At 46.8% G+C, this 24,153-nt stretch overlaps 1 protein-coding gene across 2 annotated transcripts in view; it reads left to right on the top strand.

The window, feature by feature from the left end:
* LOC139260324 (adhesion G protein-coupled receptor A3) overlaps positions 1–24,153 on the top strand; it is an 841,088-nt gene that overhangs the window by 780,775 nt on the left and 36,160 nt on the right. For both annotated transcript variants that reach the window (XM_070876798.1, XM_070876800.1), the window contains one exon: positions 21,351–21,496. In XM_070876798.1, coding sequence (XP_070732899.1) covers positions 21,351–21,496 — 146 coding nt within the window. The remainder of the gene's footprint in view (positions 1–21,350; positions 21,497–24,153) is intronic.

Below are 24,153 nucleotides of genomic sequence, written 5' to 3' on the forward strand. Positions count from 1 at the left end.
ACAGGAGATAAAATTAACACTACAAAAAATTAGATCAGAAATACTGAAGGGAAATCAGACTGAAGAAATTAAGTATATACGTACCTGGCATGCATTGAAACTGTCTTTGAGATTCTCACTGTTATGTCTTGAATATAGAATCTGACCAGATACTGTGAGCTCAAAGTAATGTGTGACCATAGTCCTTTATTACAGGTCTCCAGATTGCCTCTCCGGCCCGTGAGGCCTATTTATGTAAAGTTGCTCCCAAGGGATGGTGGGATCCCTTGGGACTCCAGGGAATGAGCCCTCTGGTGGTTAAACAAGGCATTTACGGGTTTACATATATAACAACACTCCCCCCCCCCCCACCCAAGTAAATAATGTAACTATTTACAATGTGAGTCGAACTGGGGCCTTCGTTTCCCTGGTTGATTGTCTCGGTGCAAATGCTGGTTTTGGTGAGTCGTTTGTTGGGCCCTCGCTGGGCTGCTGTGCAGCTGGCCTTGCTGGGCTGCTGGGTGTGGTGAGTCCTGCTGGGCTGCTGCAGGTGATGGGTTCTGCTTCGTGGTCAACTGCTGGGTTGGTTGCCACGTGTGTGTGTTTTGGGGGGCCGAAAAAGGTAGAGTCCATTGTTGGTTGTTCTGTATAGCCAGTGAATCTGAGTTTGGTTTGATCCAAGTGTTTTCTGCAGGTGAGTCCATTTGAAAGTTTGATCAGAAACACCCTACTCCCCTCTTTGGCCACGACAGTGCCGGGAAGCCTCTTGGGACCTTGTCCATAGTTCAACACAAATACAGGATCATTAATCTCGATTTCGCGTGACACATTTGCGCGATCATGATTCTGTTGAAGCCGCCTGCTCTCTACCTGAGCAGGGTGGCCGAGCGAGAGCCTTGTCTTAAGTGCCCTTTTCATGAGCAGTTCAGCGGGAGGAACCCCAGTGAGCGAGTGGGGTCTTGTGCGGTAACTAAGCAGGACTCAGGATAGGAGAGTCTGCAGTGAGCCTTCAGTTACCCTCTTCAAGCTCTGCTTGATTGTTTGCACTGCTCGCTCTGCCTAACCATTGGACACTGGTTTAAACGGGGCAGATGTGACATGTTTGATCCCTTTGCAGGTCATGAACTCTTTGAACTCGGCACTGGTGAAGCACGGCCCATTGGCACTCACAAGGACGTCAGGCAGGCCGTGCATGGCAAACATGGCCCGCAGGCTTTCAATGATGGCAGCAGACTTGCTTGCCTACATTATCTCACATTCAATTCATTTGGAGTACGCATCTACACCCACAAGGAACATTTTTCCCAAGAATGGGCCTGCATAGTTGACATGGACCCTGGAACACGGTTTGGAGGGCCAGGACCTTAAACTTACTGGTGCCTCCCTGGGTGCATTGCCTAACTGTGAACATGTGTTACATTTGTGCACGCAGGACTCGAAGTCTGCATCGATACCGGGCCACCACACATGGGATCTGGCTATCACTTTCATCATTAAAATGCCTGGGTGGGTACTGTGGAGGTCACTAATGAAAGTGTCCCTGCCCTTTTTTGGCACCACTACCTGATTACCCCATAGGAGGCAGTCTGCCTGTATGGGCATTTCATCTCTGCGCCGCTGGTACGGCTTTATTTCTTCCTGCATCTCTAACGGGACACTCGACCAACTCCTTTGGAGCACACAGTTTTTTACTAAGGACAGTAAGGGGTCCTGGCTCGTCCAGGTTCTAATCTGTCGGGCGGTAACAGGTGATTGCTCACTCTCGAATGCTTCCATTACCATAACTAAATCTGTGGGCTGTGCCATCTCCAACTCTGTGGTAGGCAATGGCAGCCTACTGAGAGCACGGCACAGTTTTCTGTGCCTGGCCTGTGGCGGATGGCATTGTTGTATGCGGACAACGTGAGCGCCCAACTCTGGATGCGGGCCGATCCATTCGTATTTATCCCCTTACTTTCAGAAAAGAGGGATATAAGTGGCTTATGGCCGGTTTCCAATTCAAATTTGAACCCAAACAGATATTGATGCATTTTCTTTACCCGATAAACACACACTAACACTTCTTTTTCGATCATGCTGTAGGCCCTCTCAGCCTTAGACAGATTTCTGAATGCATAAGCAACCAGTTGCAATTTCCCAGATTCATTGCTTGTTGCAATACACACCCGACACCGTATAGCGACGCATCACATGATAGTACCAAAAGCTTACATGGATCATACAACACAAGCAATTTGTTTGAGCATAACAGTTTCCTAGCTTTCTCAAAGGCATTTTCTTGGCTTTTACCCCATACCCATTCATCTCCTTTACGCAGTAAAGAGTGCAGTGCTTCTAACAATGTGCTAAGACCCATTAAGAAGTTACCAAAATAGTTCAGGAGTCCTAGAAACGACCGCAGCTCCATCACGTTCTGTGGTCTCAGTGCGTTCTTGATTGCCTCCGTCTTCGAATCGGTGGGCCTGATGCCGTCCTCCGCGATTCTGCTCCCCAGGAACTCCACTTCAGGCACCAGGAAATCGCACTTCGAGTGTTTTAACCTGAGCCCCACACGATTAAGCCGACTAAGAACCTCCTCCAGGTTCTGCAGATGCTCGGCAGTGTCCCGACCTGTAACCAAGATGTCGTCCTGGAAGACCACGGTGTGCGGGACCGACTTCAGCAAGCTTTCCATGTTCCTCTGGAATATCACCACTGCTGATTGAATCCCAAATGGGCATCTGTTGTAAATGAAGAGACCTTTGTGCGTGTTGATGCAGGTGAGGCCCTTTGATGATTCCTCCAGCTCCTGCGTCATGTAGGCCGAGGTCAGGTCCAGCTTCGTGAACGTTTTTCCTCCCACCAGCGTCGCAAATAGATCATCAGCCTTTGGTAGTGGGTATTGATCCTGCAGGGAGAAAAGATTGATAGTTACTTTGTAATCACCACAGATTCTGACGGTGCCATCTTCCTTGAGAACGATTGGACTGGCCCACTCATTGAATTTGATCGCCAAAATGATGCCCTCTCGTTGCAGCCGGTCCAGCTCGATCTCCACCCTCTCATCATGTACGGTACCGCTCTCGCTTTGTGATGGATGGGTCGCGCCCCCCGTATCAAGTGGATCTGCACTTTTGCTCCTTGGAACTTCTCGATGCGCGGTTTGAACAGCGAGGGGAACTTATTTAGGACCGGGGCACATGAAGTGTTGTCGACGGACGAAAGCACTCGGACGTTGTCCCAGTTCCAGCATATCTTTCCCAGCCAGCTCCTGTCGAATAGCTTGGGGCCATCGCCCGGTACCACCCAGAGTGGTAAATTGTGCACCGCTCCATCTTATTAGACCTTTACAGTAGCACTGCCAATTACAGGAATCAGTTCCTTTGTGTACGTTCTCAGTTTAGTACGAATGGGAGTCAGGACTGGTCTTGAGGCCTTGCTGCACCACAATGTATCGAAAGTCTTTTTGCTCATTATGAACTGGCTCGCGCCCGTGTCCAGCTCCATGGACACCGGGAGTCCATTTAATTCAACCTTCAGCATTATCGGGGGACACTTTGTGGTAAATGTGTGCACCCCATATACCTCTGCCTCCTCAGTCTGAGGCTCTGGTTCGTCGTGATCCATTGTGGATCTGTCCTCCTCTGCAACATGGTGGTTTGCAGGATTAGCAGGGTTTGCAGCTCATCTGCACATACATTGGAGGTGTCCCATTGTTCCACAGCCCTTGCAAACGTATCCTTTGAAGCGGCATGAATGGAAATGATGATCACCTCTGCAGCGCCATCAAGGTGTTAATGGCCTTGTATTCACCACCCTTGATGGTGGACTGTGAGACATCTGCGGATGTGCAGCTGCAGGCATGTGAGTCCTGCCCTGTACGTTACGATTTGAAAACAACATTACTTTGTTCACAGTACTTGCAGCAGCACTCGTGTGCTGGGAGATTTGTTTGGTATTGTCACGAATGGCGATGAATGCCTGGGCTATCGCCTAGGCTTTACTCAAGGTTGGGGTCTCTACAGTCAAAAGTTTGCAAAGCATTACTTCATGGCCAATGCCAAGTTCAAAGAAGTCCCTGAGCATGTGCTCCAAGTGTCCTTCAAATTCGCAATGTCCTGCAAGGCGCCATAGCTCGGCGACGTAGCTTGCCACTTCCTGGCCTTCAGACTTCTTGCATGTGTAGAACCGGTACCTCACCATCAGAACGCTTTCCTTCGGGTTTAGATGATCCCGGACCAGTGTGCACAAATCATCGCATGACTTCCCTGTGGGTTTCGCTAGAGCGAGCAGATTTTTCATGAGGCCATAAGTTGGTGTCCCGCAAACGGTGAGGAGAATCGCCCTTTGTTTGGCAGCGTTCGCTTCTCCTTCCAGCTCGTTGGCCACAAAGTATTGGTCGAATCGCTCCACGAAGGTTCCCCAATCATCTCTCTCCGAAAATTTCTCCAGGATGTCCACAGTTCTCTGCATTGTTGCGGTGGGGTTCGTCATCTGTATCTCGTCGCCAGTTGTTATGTCTTGAATAAAGAATGTGACCAGATACTGTAAGCTCAAAGTAATGTGTGACTGTAGTCCTTTATTACAGGTCTCCAGAGTGCCTCTCCAGCCTGTGAGGCCTCCTTATGTACATGTGCTCCCAAGGGATTGTGGGATCCCTTGGGACTCCAGGGGATGAGCCTTCTGGTGGTTAAACAAGGTATTTTCAGGTTTACATATATAACACTTACTGTGCTTAAAATTCTCCAAACCAAGATACTGAGACATTCACACAGGTCCTGCTTATAATTGCTTGAGGTGGAGTACACACTTTCTCCCCATAGAGACACATCTCACTTACCCAAGTCCAATGAATGAGAGGGTGTGAGTTCAAGCTCATTCTAAAGACGTTACCACGTTTTGCAAGCTGACCCTTCTAAGGGATTGCTGCAATGTCGGAGGTGCTATCTTTTTGATGAGATGTTAAATCAAAGCGCCATCTGCTCTCTCAGGTGGATTTAAAAGATACCATGCACTATTCGAAGAAGAGCAGGGGAGTCCTTCTGGTGGTCTGACTAACATTTATATTCCAACTGAAACAGATGATCTGGTTAATTGTCTCATTGCTGTTTTGAAGACATTACTGTGCATAGAGTGGCTGCCACGTTTCTTTACAACAGTGACTCAGTTATGCTTCACAGCAATAAAATGTCCCTTGCTGAAATCATGAATGGCATCCTCTGTGATTATGATCGTTCATTATCCCTTCTTCTCCTCCTGGATCTATTAGGAGCATTAGATATGGTTGATTATGTCTTCCTCCTCTGATGCCTCTCTTCTCAAATTAAGCTCCATGGAATTGTGCTTTCCTGATTCCATTTCTACCTGTACCAGTACATTTCCAGCAATGCCATTTCTTCCCTTCCTCGCATTACCACCTCCAAAATCCTACAGGGATCTATCCTCCACTTCTTGATCTATATTTATTACTATCTGTAGGCATGTGTTAGCTCCCACATGTCTGCTAATGACACCTAACTCTATCTCTCTCGAATTTACCTCAACCCTGTGACTGCCCAAATGCTGTCAGGCTGCTTGTCCAAAATCAAATCGTAGATGAGTCACATATTCCTTCAGCTTACCATATAGAAGACTGAAACCATTGTTTTTCCTCCACCCTAAACTCCACTCCCTTGCCACTGACATTATCCTCCTCTCCAGCCACTATCTCAGGTGAACCAGACAGTTCGCAATCTTAGTATCTTGTTTCACCATCACCTGAGTTTTAAACCCCACATCCTATCCATTACCAAAATCGCTTACTGCTATCTGTGCAGCATTGCCCATCTCAACTTTCACTTCAGCCCCTCTGCTGCTGAACCTCTTGTACGTTTGTCACTTCTAGACGTGTCGATTTCAATGGCCTCCATGCTGCCTTCCCATCCTCCATCCATGAATCCACCTCATTTAAAACTCTAATACAAAAGCAAAATACTGCAGATGCTGGAATCTGAAATAAAAACAGAAAATACTGGAAATCTCAGTGGGTCAGGCAGCATCTGTGGAGAAAAATATAGAGCACCAGTAAAAATCCCAGAATACCATTTGATAAAATTAGAAGTTGACTTAGCCACTCTTAGTAAAACAGTGACCCTGATGTTATCCCTATATTGCATCAACAACCCTAGTGTAATACAGCATATCCCCTAACGCACCATGAGCAACACCATCAGAGATACTTGTATTTACACAGAGGGTGATCAACAGCTGGGATGCAGTCCCAGGAACAGTGGTTGAGGCCAGGACACTGGACTCATTGAAGAGACAGTTAAATGTGTAATGGGGTGCTGGCAAAGGAAGAAATTGAATGGGTCTTTAAAATCTATCTTTTTCGTATTTACAACAGCTAAGTGACCTGTTTGATGAGAAATTCAAAAAGATCAGTATTGTCATTGTTTGTCATTGCTGTTAAGGAAATAAAATTCCCAACAATCGTTTTTCAAAATCCATTTTTACAATTTGATTAGGGGTTCATTGATTTTAACAAAACAAAAATTGGGTCTGCCATGGATAACGTCTTGGGGTCAGTGGTGTCGGTCACACCCAAAAGAAAATCCCATACCTCTTATTTGTCAGAGTTGACTCACACGACCCAATATCTACTTTTATACTAGCGGAATTCCAGGTATGTACCAATGCATTCCCTTTGACATATGATCTGGATCAATTGTTTCTCAAACATACCTTCATGTGAGCTTCTTTGGAGTCAGACTAAAATTTATAATACATAACTGACATAGATTAATATGATCCAGCTGGAACCAGAACACTATGAGTAGTAATTCAGTCTTTGCTTTCATCGAACCAGGAACAAAACATTTTTTATATATACATGTGTTCTCATTTAAGAACCCTTGTTTGCTTTGAGCAATACTTTTACTTTTAAAAATGTTGTGGCAAATTATTGCCAACTGTCAAGCGATAACGAGGAAAGGATTGACCTGGATGGTGCTGATTGACTTTTCTTTGCTAAGTGTCTTTGGATAATATGCTATCCATTATCTGTCTGCGATAATAACATAACACCAATTTCAGGCACATTCAGACTATTGGTCCACCTAACTGGCCCATCCAATTCCCACAAGATTTCCTTAATGCATTTATAAATAGCTCAGAATCCTCCTGGCTGACAGGAACTGTCTAGAGCCATTTTTGAAGTTGGTCAGAGCTCCTTGTTCCACCACTCTTAGTGATAATCTGTTCCACATGTTCGACTGATTTTTCTTTTCTGAATCTCCTATTTTCTTTCATAATCCTTAACTTGTCTGTTTGCTTTATTTAAGATCTTGTGTCTGTAACATGGTCATGAGTCTAACATTGTCGATTGGTCTAAACTAATTTTGTGACACTATAAACCAATCACATTCCAACATTAGAACAGAGTAACTAGACAACATCATCATATTGTTGGAAAAAATGTCAACTTGTTTTCAGCCACCATGGTAAATTTCCATTCTCCCCTCTGTTAATCCTGTACTCTGAGCATTTTATCCACTCTGCTCAGCTCTGTTCCCTGCCAAGCCTTTCCCAAGTTCTCTTGTTCTGCTTCCCTTCCTCCTTACTTCTCATGCCCACTCCAAGTGCTCCAGCTCTACTCCCTCCCTCGCTCAGAGCAGCTTTAGGAGCAAGACCAATCCAGATCTCACTCCACGCACACTTTCGATGGTGCACATCTTTCCTCATGCCATTCACCTGGGTCCTAGTTGTGCTCTCCAAGTCAGATGCACTGGGCGGGGGATGCAAATCTTCAAAGGAAAGAAAAGAAGCAGCAGGATCAGTGTGCAGGAAATCAGCTAACCTGCCAATTCCAATGCTGTGTACCGTTTTAAAAATTGCACTGCCTGTCTACAACAGCAATGCTTCCCAGCCCCAAAAAACAAGATGGTCTACATCAAAGAACTCCCCAAACTTCTCACCTATCTTTGACTGTCAAGTCCCAATCTATTCACTCCCCACTCCAGCTTCAGGCCCCAGGGCCCACCTGAATCCTGGTCCCATTGCAGTCCTTCCCACTCCAGCATCAGAGCCGGTTGTACTCCCTCCTGCTCCAGCTTTGGATCTGAAGCATTTCCCTATCCCCTCCCAATCTTGAATCCTTACCCCGCTCCATTACACATTTGGATTGTGTGATCTCACTGCTCTAGGCCCTAGTCCCTAATAGCCCCCAGCCCCAAGTCATCTTTTTCAATCTAGTCAGCCTGTGTTATAGCAGTTGCTAAATGCATTGGTACTGCCAAGAGCTGCAAATATGGATTCACTGTACCACCAGCAGGAAGACCACCTGGTCTGGGATTCTATGCCACGCTCCACTCCCAATTCCCAGGTTAGCCCCTGACAATTCTAATTTTGGTCCAGACCTAGCTCCCATTCTGGCCCAGATTCCAATCTCCAAGTTGTCTTATACCTGTGCATGTTCTAGCAACAACCTGATGGCCTCTATATGGCTATCCCTACCTGACTCAGAACCCCACATCAGATTACATTTTGGCTCCCATCTTGCTGTGAACGCCAACCTTTTATTTAAAAAATGCAAAGGACGCAAGTACAGTAAATCAATAGAAGGAATGTGTGTGCCACATTCAGACATGAAAGCCGGGATTTTGCTGACCTCAGTGGGTCCATAGTGGGCGACGTCGAATGTGGGTCCCGGCCTCACTGCTGGCTCCATCCCGACCTCAGAAATGAATTTCCTTTGATTGGTCTTGTTAAGTTCGCCCAGCGCCTTCCCTGGCCACTTAGAGGAAACGGGTCTGGTGACATCATTTGATGACACGTCATCAGCTGGTTTCCTTAAAGAGACTATTTCCAAATTTATTTTGACAGTTGTGCTATCAGTATTCAACAGAATTGAGGTGCAGCAAACACTGACAGCGACTGCACAAAGACACAGGGCTGCACCCAGGCTCTCCCATCTATGGAGGGAATCACAGCACGCAGGGAGGTCCTCTTCCCTTCCCATGGATGGAAGAGACCGTCCCAGGGGATCAACGCAGCCTGGTTGCACATTGTAGAGAAGGGACAAGCAGGGATGTGGTCAGGAGGACCTGGGTACAGTGCCGCAAACCTTTCAATGATCTCAGTAGATGATGAAACGTTAGTACAAAGTCATACTCAACCTCATCCTGCTGTGCCTCTCATCAAATCACCATCACTCTGCCTTCCCTACCCTACTCCTGCACATCCTTATTTACACCAACTTAGCTTAGACCTCCACCCATCCCTCTCTGTCTATATTATATCCCCATCTCACTAGCCACCCCTCACACTCACCCTCATCCTAGTGCAATCTATCAACTACCAACACACAAGGGTAGGGACTTAGGTGTTTTATGTAGTGTTCATGTAAAGTTTCTGTTAACATGCTGTCAAACATTGAAATCTTTATTTTCAACACTTTGCATTCTTGGACAGATTTGTGTGCACCTTTGGAAGTGGCTTAGTGAGTTGCCATGAATGGTGAGACATAATGGTATCCCCCACAATGGTGATGAGTTTGAAAGGAATGGCTTGGGCATGGCAGGGCTGCTCTATGGTGTTGGTGTGCAGTGGTGCCAACCTGACGCATCATGTAGCAGCATCAAGTGAAGTAAATCTGGCCTTGGTGAGGGCATCCATGACATCTTGGGTAGCAATGTGGTCAGGTGTTGATGCTCTGTTTCCTGTGCTGCATCAGGTGATTGCAGAGAAGGTTGGTGGTGGTGTTGGTGTGCCCGGTGCTGCTGGTGTTGGGGCTGATCGTGGTGGGATTCCGAGGACCAAGGTAGAGTGTATAAAGGGCTGATGGAATAGATGACAGGTGCAGTAGTGATGACAGAAGCAATCTGTCAATGGTGAGAGAGGTAATGTGGTGAGACTGAATGGAAACCTGTGTAAAAACTTGGGGCTAGATTTTCCACTTTTGTGCTTATCGCCCAAAAATGGGCGTTATTTCCGGCGTGAGCGGTAAAATAGGTTTTTCAGGTCACCGGCTTCTCGCCCATTCTCAAAGCACCTAGTCTCCATTTTTTAAAAAGGGCGTTACGGCGAGCGATATGAAATGGGCGATAGCGTTAAATCTCGTTAAATCTTCTGCCATAAAGTGTCGGTGTCATTAGCAACGGAATGGCAACACTCGATTCCCGCGATTCAGGAGGTCAAGGGTCATCATGACATGCACAGAAGAGGAGACAGAGATAAAGGGAGCTGAGTGGGACTGAAAGAGTGTGTGGCTGTGGTGTGTGCTTGTTTGGCTGTTGTGGGAGGCACGAGGGAGATTCATCAGCAGCAAAAAGCCTACTAAGCATCAACAACATAGTTGGCACCGAGTTTTTGTCCAACAAATAAGATATAACATGGAAGGGATGGTGGAGGCCCTGGAGCTGGTAGCCAGGAACACTGGTGGCAGAAGGCTCCCAGTGGTCCCGGAGCATGGCACTGCACCCCAAGGTGCCGCACCCCTATTGCCAACCACACACGAGAGCCAGCAGCAACATCTTGCTTCTGGCTCGGAGCACGTTCCCACCTCAGGACCGTCCTCTCCCGTATCCGTCCAAACAGCGATTCGGCCGCGCCCCCCAATGAAACATCGTCTGAGGAGCTCCTCAGCCAGACAGCTTGGAGTCATGAGAGGAAGGGGAAGGGTAAGAGGTGGGGAGGAAAAGCGGGGGGGCCGGTGGTGGGGGGGGGGGGGAAGGGTTGTTTTTTTATAGAAATACTTATGATTTCAGACTAATGTTCGGTTTAAATGTTTTTTATTTAACAAAACCTTGTTGTGCATTGGCTCAGATAGCTGCACCGTTACACGTTGGTGATTCCTTAACATCAAAGGGTATAATCACACTTAACTTCAATCAAATTAAACTTTAACCGTCACCAAGGTGATGCCCACCCTTGATGTATGACCTGCACATCCAGCAGTGTGTCAGCCTTGTAAATAACGCCAACGTTCTTTCAGGCAAAGCCATCATTGATGAGCTCCTGATGTAAGGCTCTTGCAGCTATCATGCCACCACGGGCCCTTTCATGTGGTCTACAGCGGGCATAGCTTCAGCATCAGCTTGATTGTCTGGGCCGATATCTGCGGCCGCTTCCTCATCCTCTCTCTGGTGAGGTGGACTGTCAGATTCAACTGGCAATTCTTGTCCCCTCCTGATAGCCAAATTGTGCAACATGGAGTACACCACCACGAATTGAGCTACCTGCTCAGGATGGTATTGGAGCTCGCCTCCTGAGTGGTCCAGGCATCTGAAGCGCTGCTTCAGCATTCCAATGGTTTTCTCCACGATATTGCGAGTGGCTCTGTGGCTCTCATTGTATTGCTTCTCGGCTTCGGTGTGGGTGTCACGCAGGGGGGTCATCAGCTAGGTGGCAAGGTCATATCCTTTGTTAAACAAGTCAGATACAGTGCTCTCACGCAGGATGTGAGCATCATGGATGTTGCCCGGAAATTGAGCATTCACTGCCAGTATAATTTGCTGGTGGTCGACAACGAGTTGGACATTCAGGGAGTGGAATCCCTTGCGGTTCCTGAAAACCTCTGCATCCTGAAAAGGTGCCCGCATCGCAATGTGCGTACAGGCTATTGCTCCCTGCACCTTGGGGAAGTTTGCAATTCTGGAGAATCCTAGAGTCCGCTCACTCTGTGCCTCCCTGGTCATAGGGAAGCTGATCAAGTCCCTCCTGCGTGTATACAGGGCTCTAGGATTCTAGCAATGTGTGGCATGCTGAGAAAGTCCGCAAATGTCGCCAGCTGTGGCCTGAAAAGAACCCAAGGTGTAGAACGACAGTGCTGCGGTGACTTTGACCTCGACAGACAGTGCAGTACTGATGGCGGTGGCAGGCTGCAGTTCTCCCCTTATGAGCTGGCATACCTCAGTGATACCTCTTTGTGGAAGCACAGTCTCCGAAGGCAGGTGGTGTCGGGCAAGTTGAGGTAAGACTGCTTCTCCCTGTACTTGCAGTGGGTGTAACGTCTGGTCCTCCTCATCAATCTGGCATGTCTTACATTGGGCACATAATGCTGTGGAGTGTACCTTCGGCGATCTCGAATCTGCTGCATGTAATTGGTCATCAGGAGAAGGTGAGAAAGGACAGGTCCCATTGCAGTAGCTCTCTGTTTCACACCGATTGGTCACAAAGAATTAATTGCCCCTCAAAGACACCTATTCAATTCCAATCAGTCACAGTATGGTCAAGATGTTTGTACAGATGTTCACATCAACTCCAACAACCTCCAGAGTACATCCGAACTCCCCCGAGGTTGAAGCACATCAGCCTTTTAAATGATGCGACATGTGATGTAGAACATGGCGTCCATAACACTGTGAGTAGTTCCAGATAGTTCCACTTTTTCTCAGCGGTTTTTCGGGCGAGCGATATTGTGGATGATATGTGTGCGAGGTGGTGAAAGTGACGCTGGGCGATCTCATGGCCGCTAGTTTTGGTAAATATGTTCTTTGCAACAAAAAAAAGTGGTCGGGCGGTATTATTGAATCTCAACATTAAATCAGTGCGGAAATTAACGCTGGGTGATATTATGGCCGTTGATTTCGCCCATTCTGATGATTCCGCCCCAAAAAAGTGGGCGGGCGGTATTATTTTTTCCCAGCATTAAGCACATGTGGAAAGTAACGCTCAGCGATAAGTTTCCGAAAAATGCCCATCAGTTTCCATTTTGTGGCTAAATGGGTGATATCTGGGCATTATACGTCATTTCAGCGGTAAAATGGGCGCTAAAAGGGCATTAAGCATACAAAAAAAGTGGAGGTCTGCAGTCTGCAGCATCTGTCCTAGAAATGCAATGAGGAACAGCTTGTGGCTGAGGGAAGATATCTCTGTAAAATGGGAGCTTTTACTTTACATTTGAAGCTATCAACTAATCAGCTGATTCAATGGCCACTGACTTTCCCACCTCAGCTTGACAAACGTGGACCCTGTGGGCGAGCTGTCAAATGCAAAAGCTAAGCTGAAAATCATTCTTACATGGCTTTAAAAAAAACCCTAATTGCCTGAATTGGGTCACCCGCTGCTGCCTGTCAGGTCTGCTCAGCATTGACAGACCCGACATTGGAAAGGCGCGTGGGAGCAAGTTGACAGTGGGGTCCTGACATTTCCACCAAGTCCAATTCCATGTCTGCCTGTCGTTGAGCAGACCAACTTTTCCGGCTCGTCCTCCGGAGAGCTGGCCTGTGAGATTCCCCTCTGGCACTGCGTTGCTGTACGTGACCGAGGCCAAGAGTCTCCGACTCCTCAAACCCCTGGAAATTCGCCTTGTCCCTGATGTCGTTAGTCCACATAGGTCTACTGGTGGACTCTGTGGCTCCGGCAGAAGATTCTCTTCCCCTCCCTCTTTGTCTCCATCATGACCAGATGTGGAGGGCACCCTTGAAGGCTGCTGTGCCTGTAGCTGATCATCTGCAAGCAGAAAACAACAGATATGTGGTTAGCAGCAGGGGAGTGGGTAGGGTGCTAGGAGGAAGGCGGCATTGCACATGTCATTTGAAGGCCCGCCGCCACTTCATTTTGTCTCAATGCAGTCTCTTCATTCGCTCCATACATTTACATACCCTCACTACCCGAAAGAGGCTCAACATCGCCCCCGGTAACTCTCTGAGCTGGTCCACCCAATGAAGGCCGACACCCGTTTCTCGACAGCATTTAGTGGCAAAAGTCGGGACAGTCCTCCGCCTGTTCGCAGCTGCTTCCTTCTGTTATGGGAGTGCTTGGACTGCAAAGAGTAAAATAGGAAGGGTTCAGAAAGGGTTTCTCTGCTGTTATGGCACATATGCCTACCATTGTACAATAGGTGAAACTGTGTAAATGTTCTAGTGATTTCCGTGCAATCTGTTTGGATGTTGCATGTGCTTTGTGAGGAATTGTTAGGAGGTCGGAGGGATGTAACATGGGGGGCTGTAGGTGATCTCTTTGAAAGGCCGAGAAGCAGTGGGAGTGTATTGTGAGGAGGGATGGAAATGATTGAGTTTATGTGCATCGATCATTAGAGAAGGGTCCAGAAGTAAGCCTTTGACATTGTCATGCATTGTGAAAGCTACGCCACAGACTGTTGAGAGGGACCAAATAAAATAAAAACTACATAGTTTGTGAGATTCATGTTAGAAGTCATGGAGGCATACATAAATGCAAATGTTGCTCACCCTGACGACCCTGGTAAGATTGTTGGACTTTTTACAGCACTGTGTGGCAGCTCTGGCCTCAGTGTCTGAAGCTATCTACCTCCGCAGTCTTTTAAAAACAGGTGGGAGTGGTCTAGTTCCCCCAATAAGATGGAGTGAGGACCTCCTCCTCTCCACCACGCTCACCAACGCCTCACTCACCTCATAGGTGAAGCACCTGGCACAGTGCCTTCCCCCCCTGCTCCTCCATCTCTGCAGAATTGGCTGAAGTGGGACAGTTTATATGCGCATGCGTGCAGGAAGCTGCCACGCTCTGCATTAGCGTTTACGACCAGGAGCAAAAAAAACAACTGCCCACGCGCAAATTGACAACCTCCTTTAACGACACAAGTTTCAGCTCGGGTGCACAAAGCCCGTTGTGCAACACCTGACTCGACGCCAATGCTCCTCCAACTTAATTTTTCGCCAAAACCTGCAGTCGAAAGTGCAAAATATTTTCAGCCACTAACTTTAGCGCCCCGCCACGATTAACGCCCCAAAATCCAAAAAGCCCAAAATCCAGCCCCTTAAGGGCTTGTAGAAAGAGCTAAACAGAATAACCAGGAAAGAGTTAGAGGTGTAGTCATGACAATGAGCAAGAGTATATGAGAGTCATAAAAAGAGGGGAAGGCAAACAAACATACAGAGAATGAGTTAAGAATTAGATATTAGACACAGGAAGGGAGATTCGATCTTTATTTTAATATTTGTTTGTGAAGAATGCCATAGGAGATCAACATATCTGTAATATAATGAGTTCAAAAAGGCCTTCCAAAATACTGTGTTCCATTATAGCTCTATTAACATACTCATCAACCTTTATCTGGATGCCTTTAACACAGAAGGTTGGCCATGTAAAGTTGACAGGTGTACAAGAGCTATTAAAAAGAACAAATCTGTTTCATCTGGCTGTTAATTGGGGATAGCCTGGAGTAATGCATGCACAACTTTCAAGGTCACTGATATCAAAGTAATTTAACTGAAAACACTACACTTATCAACTTCTGCTGCAAGACACTGACTACATAATAATCGTGAAAAGAACTGTTTGTGATGCAAATAACAGAAGTGGACTTTTATACACACAGCTCCCTTCCCCACAGTGTGTGATTCTTGTATATTGCAGTCTCGGACATAATACCACTTTTGCTAAGCTCCCAAAATATCAACCTCAAAATTCTGGTATTCATTGTGCATATTGGCTGCGGAAAGATTTCTTAAATTCCAGTAATTACAGTTTTTCCAGTATGTTAACAAGAGTGGATACTGTAAATACAATTTAAACAATCTTCTAGCAAAATGCATAGACTGTAAATGCACACCTGTAAATGCTTGTACAGACACCAAACCTTGGTTATAATCCTGTACTCCTCACAAAGGACTCAGTGACTGGCTCCCGAACACACTGGCTCTGAAAATGCTCGGGATATGGTCCTAGCAGTTTTGTCGGGATCATGTTTGCCAGTGCCTTCCAACACTGACCCTGCTGGAGTTTTCGGGATCAGTGGGAGGGCACCTCATTTGCATGGAGCTGCCAGGCAGTCACACCATTACAGGTGTAACTTGGGAGCCCACCACCCTGCTGAAAACTCCAGCGACTGGCCGCCATCTGTGGGAAGTGCCTGCCCCCTCCCCAGAGAAACCCTTTTGTGACCCCTTTCATTATCCTTAACCAAGAAGCCAATAATAGAATTTGTCTTGAATTATTCTTGTCTTCAGAGGGTGCATGCCACATCCTTAGCCCACTTGTGCCTTTTGGAGGCTGGTACACCTTGTCTCACTGGGCGTTTTGGCTTCCAGATACGGGTCGAGGAAGAGGGGCCTCTCCATGTCATTGACCTTTTAAGGAATGGGTAGAGGCTCTGACTCTTTAAAAAGCTGAGTGGGAAATCCTACGTTCGAGAAGGACCTAGCATATCTAGATCCCAACCTTCTTCTGAGCTGTTCCGTCAGACTCCCGCCAATTACGGCAGGTGTATGGAGGAACAGCCATGTAAATTTGGCTCCTATTAAATATCTGCTGTGAATTTTTCATGAATATATGTCCTTACTATACAGTACAAATGAACACGAGGCCCATACTTGAGAGAAGGTCACTCTGTGACCAGTTACCTTTATTAGCCAGCACTGAAGTGAAGAAGGTGGGTGGAGTTTCCCCTTTTATACCTGAAAGTCCAGGTTAGGAGTGTCTCCCACAAGTTCACCACCTAGTGGTCAGTGTTCTCACGGTGTACAACTTAGGTCAGTTTATATATGGGTTACAATGACAGTTGAATACATGACATTCCCTCCCCTGCAAAGTCTTATTGGGATCACAGGTTAAGTCTCTCTGGTGATTTACGCTCCCTTGTAGAGCGCCTGAGTTGGGGCTCCGGTTGTTGGGCGCTGGCCTAAGTGTCTGCTGTTTGCGGTGCCTCAGGCCTGTCCGGACTGCCCACAGTGACTGGGCTCTCCTCCACTTGATTCCGGTGTTCGGTCACCTGTGGTAGAGTGAACTCAACATCGTGTTCTTCCTCTGCTTCTTCTATGGGGTTGCTGAACCTCCTTTTTGTTTGATCCACGTATTTGCGGCAGATTTGTCCATTGGTAAGTTTAACTACCAGAATCCTATTCCCCTCTTTAGCAATCACAGTGCCTGCGAGCCATTTGGGTCCTCCAGCGTAGTTGAACACAAAGGCAGGGTCATTGACATCAATAAATCGCGCTCTCGCATTCCCGTCATGGTAGCCACATTGTGACCGGCGCCTGCTCTCGACAATTTCTTTCATGGTGGGGTGTATAAGGGATCGCCTGGTTTTGAGCGTCCTTTTCATTAGCAGCTCTGCGGATGGAACCCCTGTGAGCGAGTGTGGTCGGGATCTATTGGCCAACAGGAGGCGTGATAAGCGGCTTTGTAGGGAACCCCCTTGGATTCTGAGCATCCCCTGTTTGATTATCTGCACTGCTCGTTCCGCCTGGCCATTTGAGGCCGGCTTGAACGGTGCTGCTCTGACATGGTTGATACCATTTCCTGCCATGAAGTCCTGGAATTCAATGCTTGTAAAGCATGGGCCATTGTCGCTGACCAAGACGTCCGGTAGACCATGGGCGGCGAACATTGCCCGTAGGCTTTCGACCGTGGCAGAGGATGTGCTTGAATTGAAAATGTCACATTCAATCCATTTGAAGTAGGCGTCTACTACAACCAAAAACATTTTTCCATTGAAAGGACCTGCGTAGTCCACATGGATGCGTGACCATGGCTTGGCGGGCCAGGACCAGGGGCTCAGGGGGGCTTCCCTGGGCGCATTGCCCAGCTGGGCACAAGTGTTGCACCTGTGAACACAAAGTTCCAGGTCTGCATCTATCCCTGGCCACCAAACATGTGACCTGGCAATTCCCTTCATCATGACAATGCCCGGGTGCTCATTGTGGAGTTCTCGGATGAACACCTCTCTGCTCATCTGGGGCATGATTGCTCGGTTTCCCCATAGTAGGCAATTGGCCTGAATCGAGAGTTCGTCCTTGCACCTGTGAAATGGTTTAAATTCCTCAGGGATGTCCTGTACGTGGCTACCCAGTCCCCATTCAGGACACATTTCTTGACTAAAGACAGTAACGGGTCTCTATTTGTCCAGACTTTGACCTGATGGGCTGTCACGGTGAGCCTTCACTTTCGAAAGCTTCAACAGCCATGACCATCTCAGCAGCATGCTCGGTTGCCCCCTCGTTGGTAGCTAGTGGGAGCCTGCTGAGTGCAACGGTGCAGTTTTCAGTGCCCAGTCTGTGCCGAATTGTATAGTCATAGGTGGCTAATGTGAGTGCCCACCTCTGTATGCGGGCCGACGCATTTGCATTTATGGCCAAAAGGGACGTTAGGGGTTTATGATCTGTCTCCAGCTCAAATTTCCTGCCAATCAGGTACTGGTACATTTTTTTTACTGCATATACACATGCAAGCGCTTCCTTTTCGACCATCCCGTAGCCCATTTCAGCCTGGCACAGACTTCTGGAGGCATAAGCTACCGGCTGTAACTGACCATTGGCATTGACATGCTGCAACACACACCCGACCCCATAGGACGACGCATCGCACATTAAAACAAGTTTCTTACATGGGTCATATAACGTTAACAGTTTATTGGAGCATAACAAATTGCGTGCTCTATCAAAAGCCCTTTCCCGGCTGTCCCCCCAGACCCATTCGCGACCTTTGCGTAGGAGCACGTGTAGCAGCTCTAACAGCGTGCTTAATTTGGGAAGAAAGTTACCAAAATAGTTCAGGAGCCCCAGGAACGAACGCAGCTCTGTCATGCTGTGGGGTCTGGATGCTCTCTGGATCGCTTCCGTTTTGGACACAGTCGGTCTGATCCCGTCTGCTGCTACCCTCATCCCCAGGAATTCTACCTCTGGAGCTAGGAAGACGCACTTCACCTTTTTCAGTCGCAGACCTACCCGGTCCAGTCTGCGTAGCACCTCCTCCAGGTTGTGGAGGTGTTCTTCAGTATCGCAACCCGTGATGAGGATGTCGTCTTGAAAAATCACCATCCTTGGAATCGACTTGAGGAGGCTTTCCATGTTTCGTTGAAAGATCGCGGCAGCTGAACGAATCCCGAACAGACATCTGCTGTACTCAAACAACCCCTTGTGTGTCGTGATGGTGGTCAGCTTCTTCGACTCACTCGCCAGCTCCTGAGTCATGTAAGCTGAGGTCAGGTCCAATTTTGAAAAAAGTTTGCCACCAGATAGCGTCACAAAGAGGTCCTCTGCTCTCGGTAGCGGGTACTGGTCTTGGAGTGACACCCGATTGATGGTGGCCTTGTAATCACCACATATCCTGACCGACCCATCCGCCTTGAGCACCGGGTTTGCCCAGTCACTGAATTCGACTGGCGAGATGATGCCTTCCCTCAGCAGGCAGTCCAATTCGCCTTCTATCTTTTCCCGCATCACGTACGGTACCGCTCTGGTCTTGTGGTGTCCTGGCCTGGCGTCCGGGTTTATGTGAATCACTACCTTGGTCCCCATGAAAGTGCGAATGCCGGGTTGAAATAGTGAGTCAAATTTGTCCAGGACCTGTGAGCATGATATTCGCTCCACAGAAGAAATTGCATTGACATCGCCCCATTTCCAGTTCATGACAGCAACTCCTCCCCAGCAGTGCGGGACCATCCCTGGGACAATCCAGAGTGGCAACCTGTTCTCCGAATCTTTGTGGGTCACGACTACCGTGGCGCTGCCTAGCAACGGAATGATCTCCTTTGTCTATGTCCGTGGCTTCAATCGGCACTAATTTTGACCTCCTGGCCTTGGACGCCCACAACTTGTCGAACTGTTTGGTACTCATCAGGGACTGGCTGGCCCCTGTGTCTAGCTCCATTGATACTGGGATGCCATTGAGGAGCACGTTCATCATTATCGGTGGCGTCCTGGTGTATGAACTGTAGATGTGCTCCACATGAACTCGCTGAACTTCAGCTTCCAGCAATTTCCCCCAGTGTCCATTTGGCATCGTAGGGCTTACATCGGGCCCGTCCTCCTCATACATCAACCTGGCTGCAGGCTTCCTGCACATATGCGCCAAGTGACCGCTGACGTTGCAGTTTCTGCAGGTATATTGCTGATACCTGCAAGCTCTGGCTGTGTGTTTGCCTCCACACCTCCAACATGAGCCGTTGTTGGAAACAAAAGGTCCATTACCAGTCGATCGTCTCTGACTGTCTCTGTAACTGTCCTTAAGCGCACCATTGACAGGTGTTGATGGCCCCATTACTGGCTGCATTGTCCCTTGCGATGGCATGAGTCGCCGTTCAGCTAGCCATTGTCTCTGTTGAATTCCCACTTTGGGTTCGACTACATGCTCAGGCATATCCGATTGCCCCTGTCTGCCTGGAGAGCTGTGTGCCGCGTTAACAATGTTGACTCCCTGGCCATTTGATGCATTTAAACCAAGATTTTTTTCAAACATAATTCTGGTCTCTTCCTCCCCTGAGATAAAAGTCTGGGCCATCAAAGCCGCCGTTTCCAGGGTCAAGTCTTTGGTCTCAATCAGTTTCCTGAAAACCCCAGCGTGCCCGATGCCCTCAATAAAAAAAGTCTCACAGCATCTCCGCTCTGCATGCATCTGGGAACTTACATAGGCTCGCCAGTCGCCGGAGGTCTGCCACGAAGTCTGGAACGCTTTGCCCTTCTCACCGCCGATGCATGTAAAACCGGTGTCTCACCATGTGCATACTACTCGCCAGTTTAACGTGTTCCCCGATCAACTTACTGAGCTCTTCAAAAGTCTTGTCCGCCGGCTTCTCTGGCACTCAAAGGTCCTTCATCAGGGAGTACGTCCTGGAACCACAAGCCATCAGGAGATGAGCCCTGCGTTTGTCGGCCGAATCCTGTCCCAGCCATTCCTTAGTGACGAAACTTTGCTGTAGTCTCTCAATAAAGTCGTCTCAATCATCACCAACACAGTACTTCTTGTCTGTGCTGCTAGTGGCCATGCTCGCGTGGTTTAAATCCCAGTTTCTCGTCGCCAATAATATGTCCTTACTATACAGTACAAATGCACATGAGGCCCATACTTGAGAGAAGGTCATTCTGTGACCAGTAACCTTTATTAGCCAACACTGAAGTGAAGAAGGTGGGTCGAGTTTCCCCTTTTATACCTGAAAGTCCAGGTTAGGAGTGTCTCCCACAAGTTCACCACCTAGTGGTCAGTGTTCTCACGATGTACAACTTAGGTCAGTTTATACATGAGTTACAATGACAGTTGAATACATGACAGAATATGTTAGAAAGCTTACAAAATTATATTCCAGAATGGATTTTTCTTTGTCATTCTTGAGGGATCAGAATCATGCATGGCAGAGATGGGGAGAAACTGATGTATTCAATATCTGAATCATAAATTATGATCATCTTAAAAATGGATTAAAAATATTTGCCAATTTGAATTATACATGGAGATTCATTCAAATTGTGCCATCTGACCAATGTTCACATGTTAATTTCTTCTCATGAGAGTTCTTAAAAATAAAATCCTGCAGAAACAGCTTCTCATTCTGATATCCTCTAATCACTAAGAAAACAAGAAGGTTATAATATGCAATTAAACCACAGTTTGTTTTTTTGCATGACAAAATCATTTGTATTTGTTACACTACGTCCATAAATACCTATATTGACTTTCTCTCTTCCTGCTTGTATAATGTAGATATCTTTGTGTTTTAGGTTGGGATTGTTTTACACTATTCCACCCTATCTACAATCTTCTGGATTTGTGTCACCGCCAGGAATATTTACAAGCAAGTGACAAGGAAGGTCCCTCAATGCCATGATGCTGACCAGCCACCACACTCCCAGCAACCAATGCTGCGGTAAGGATTAAGCACATCATATCCTTCTGAGAGACAACAGCATGTCATTTGTATTGGTGATGCATCGCAGAATGTTTGCAGAATATAAATGCAATTAATGGATGAACTTGAGGTCTTAGAAGCATTTGCTGATAAGGATTTTGTTTCATTTGTGTCTGTGTGTTTTTATCCCTGATTTTATTTTATTATTTCCTCCCCAGCTATGTGTTCCCCTCAATACCATGTACCAACACACATAGAGAGGGTACAATACCATCAGACTGTTGTGACTACTCACCATCTTTATTCTAGTGTTGCACATGGGACATCAAGATGAAGGGCACTATTAAGTTCAGTCAGGGTTTGTGGGCAAGGGGATAATTGGACCAGCAAGGTGGAAGAGGAGCGACTGGAGGGAGATGGAGGAATGGTTAGGGGGGGAGGGCGCGGAGGGTGCCTGAGAAAGAGAGAATTGAGGGGACAGTGTAGGGAGGAGGGGCATGAGGGAGGGAGGGGGTCAAGGGTGATGAGGGAAGGGGAAGCAATAATGGAGGAAGGGAAATGAAAAGGAAGGTAGAAATGGAGGAGGGAGGGTGATGGTCCAGACCTAGTGGGAGAGGGAGAGGAAGGTAAAAGGAGAAATTATGCAGAGTAAGGTTAGTCCATGAGGGGAAGTGCAGCCAGTGAGGAGGGGAGAGGTGGAGGGGGGGGGGAGTTCAGGGGGCAAGGGATTAGCAGTGAGCAGATTGATTGGAAGAGGAATTGCAGCTAGTGGGGAGATGTATCTAACATTTTACCAATGGGAACTTGAGCCGAGTGGGTTGAGTGCATATTACGACTTAATGCTCAGAATTGGGGTGATCACAATTCCTGCCCGGGTGTGGGGGGCTTCTAGTCCAGAAGGGGAGGGTAATTACTTAACAGGTGGGGGCAGGAAGCTTTTGATTTTATTTCTCATATTTCTTTGCTCCTGGTTTTGCTCAGTCACATTGCTTCTTCAGGGACTTCACTTCTAACATTATTGAAAGTTGTTCATTTTGGGGAGGGATGTGGCAGAAACTTGCTCAGCTCTTCTCTGCTATTTCTCATTCCATTTCTTTGCTGCAATTGGGTTGTTGGCATTCATGTTCATTATTTTTGTAGATCCTTCAGTATTCGCTTTCTGGTTTTTTTTGGCGCATCTCTGTTTGTACCCCTGCTCCACTTGGAATGTCTCTTTGCCCTACCATTTTACAATATTTCCTCCGTGCCTCAGTGGGATTCACTCGCATAAGCTGATTGATTTTTTTTGTTGCTTTTTGTTTTCATTTTAAATGTGTCAGTGAATTACAATCACTAAAGCCGATTTGCAGTCCTACCAGCTTGATGTTTCTTGTGCTGCCACAAATGCTATTTTGTTTGAGGAATGCACATGTGGATTTGTTCAAGTTCATAGCTGTGCTGTCACCTGACATTAGGTGGAGACCATTGTTTTCAATTTGTCACACAACACTACTGGTGCAGTTCCTTTGGAATTCTGGGTGCATCAATATTCATTTCTCTTTTTTGTCTAGTTTGAGTTTTTTTTTCTTCGTACTTTTTAATTTTCTCATGTTCACTGTTACAGGCAAATCTTTTATCTTTTATTCTTTGTGTAAAGCAAAACAGTTCCCAGTGGAGCAGTTTAGGGAAAATATGTAGTTACTCAGTAATGCATTTGAATGTTGCTGTTGCTAAGGTATTTGCTTAATTATCTCTCACTTGATGAAATTACTTTCGGGCAATTAAAATCTTTAGGGAATAAGTCAATTTCTATAAAATAGTTCAATAAAATCATAGCTAATATTTGCACAGAAGTACAGACTTCTAACAAAGCATAAGCAATATTAATTTTTAGACTCATTTCATGTATTTGCCTAATTTGCTATTCACATAGCACAGGAAGTGAAGATTGTATGTCGAAAATGACTATTGGAAAGCAGGCACTCATATGTATTCTTCATTCAGTCTCCTGCACACACCATCAGTATTTGTAGGTTTTTTTCAGGTACATTGAATTGTCCAACATGAAAGCTCCCCTTCCTGTACTCCATGAAGCATTGGCATGTTGTTTCTTCCCCTGTTCTTTTTCTTTCATTTCTGATATCAGTTGTAATTTCTCATTTATTCCCATGTGAGAGAGAAAAGCTGTCTTACTCGTACCATGCCAGAATTTTAGTCTGTGGGCACAAAATTCAATTCCTAGCCTTTTTGACATTCTTGCAATATTTGTCGTGAAAACATCAGACATACTCAATCATGCTTTTTAAATTTATGAGTTGCAGCAAATTATTTTCTACCACCAATATTCATGCCTCTGATTTCTTTTCATGCACCACAACCTTGTGAATTTTAAATTTTGCAGTTGCTTTCAGGGTAAGTTAAAGAAGCAGACAAAAAGGAATAGAGCCAATTCGAGCAGTAATGGTTGAGAACATCACCTCTTCAAATGCCCAAGTTCATGAAGCACTCAGAGACTTTTTACTTTCTCAGCTGCTCTTCTTGGTATCATTCATGTAATGTCCTTATACACTACTATAAATTCACACGAGGCACATTCTGCAGACAAGGTCACTCTGTGACCTGAACCTTTATTCACAGGACCAAGAAGTGATGACCCTGAGTGGGACCTCCCACAAGTTCACTCCCTGTGGTCAAGG

The sequence above is a fragment of the Pristiophorus japonicus genome, chromosome 3, assembly GCF_044704955.1.
Source record: "Pristiophorus japonicus isolate sPriJap1 chromosome 3, sPriJap1.hap1, whole genome shotgun sequence".
NCBI classification, from domain to species: Eukaryota; Metazoa; Chordata; class Chondrichthyes; family Pristiophoridae; genus Pristiophorus; species Pristiophorus japonicus.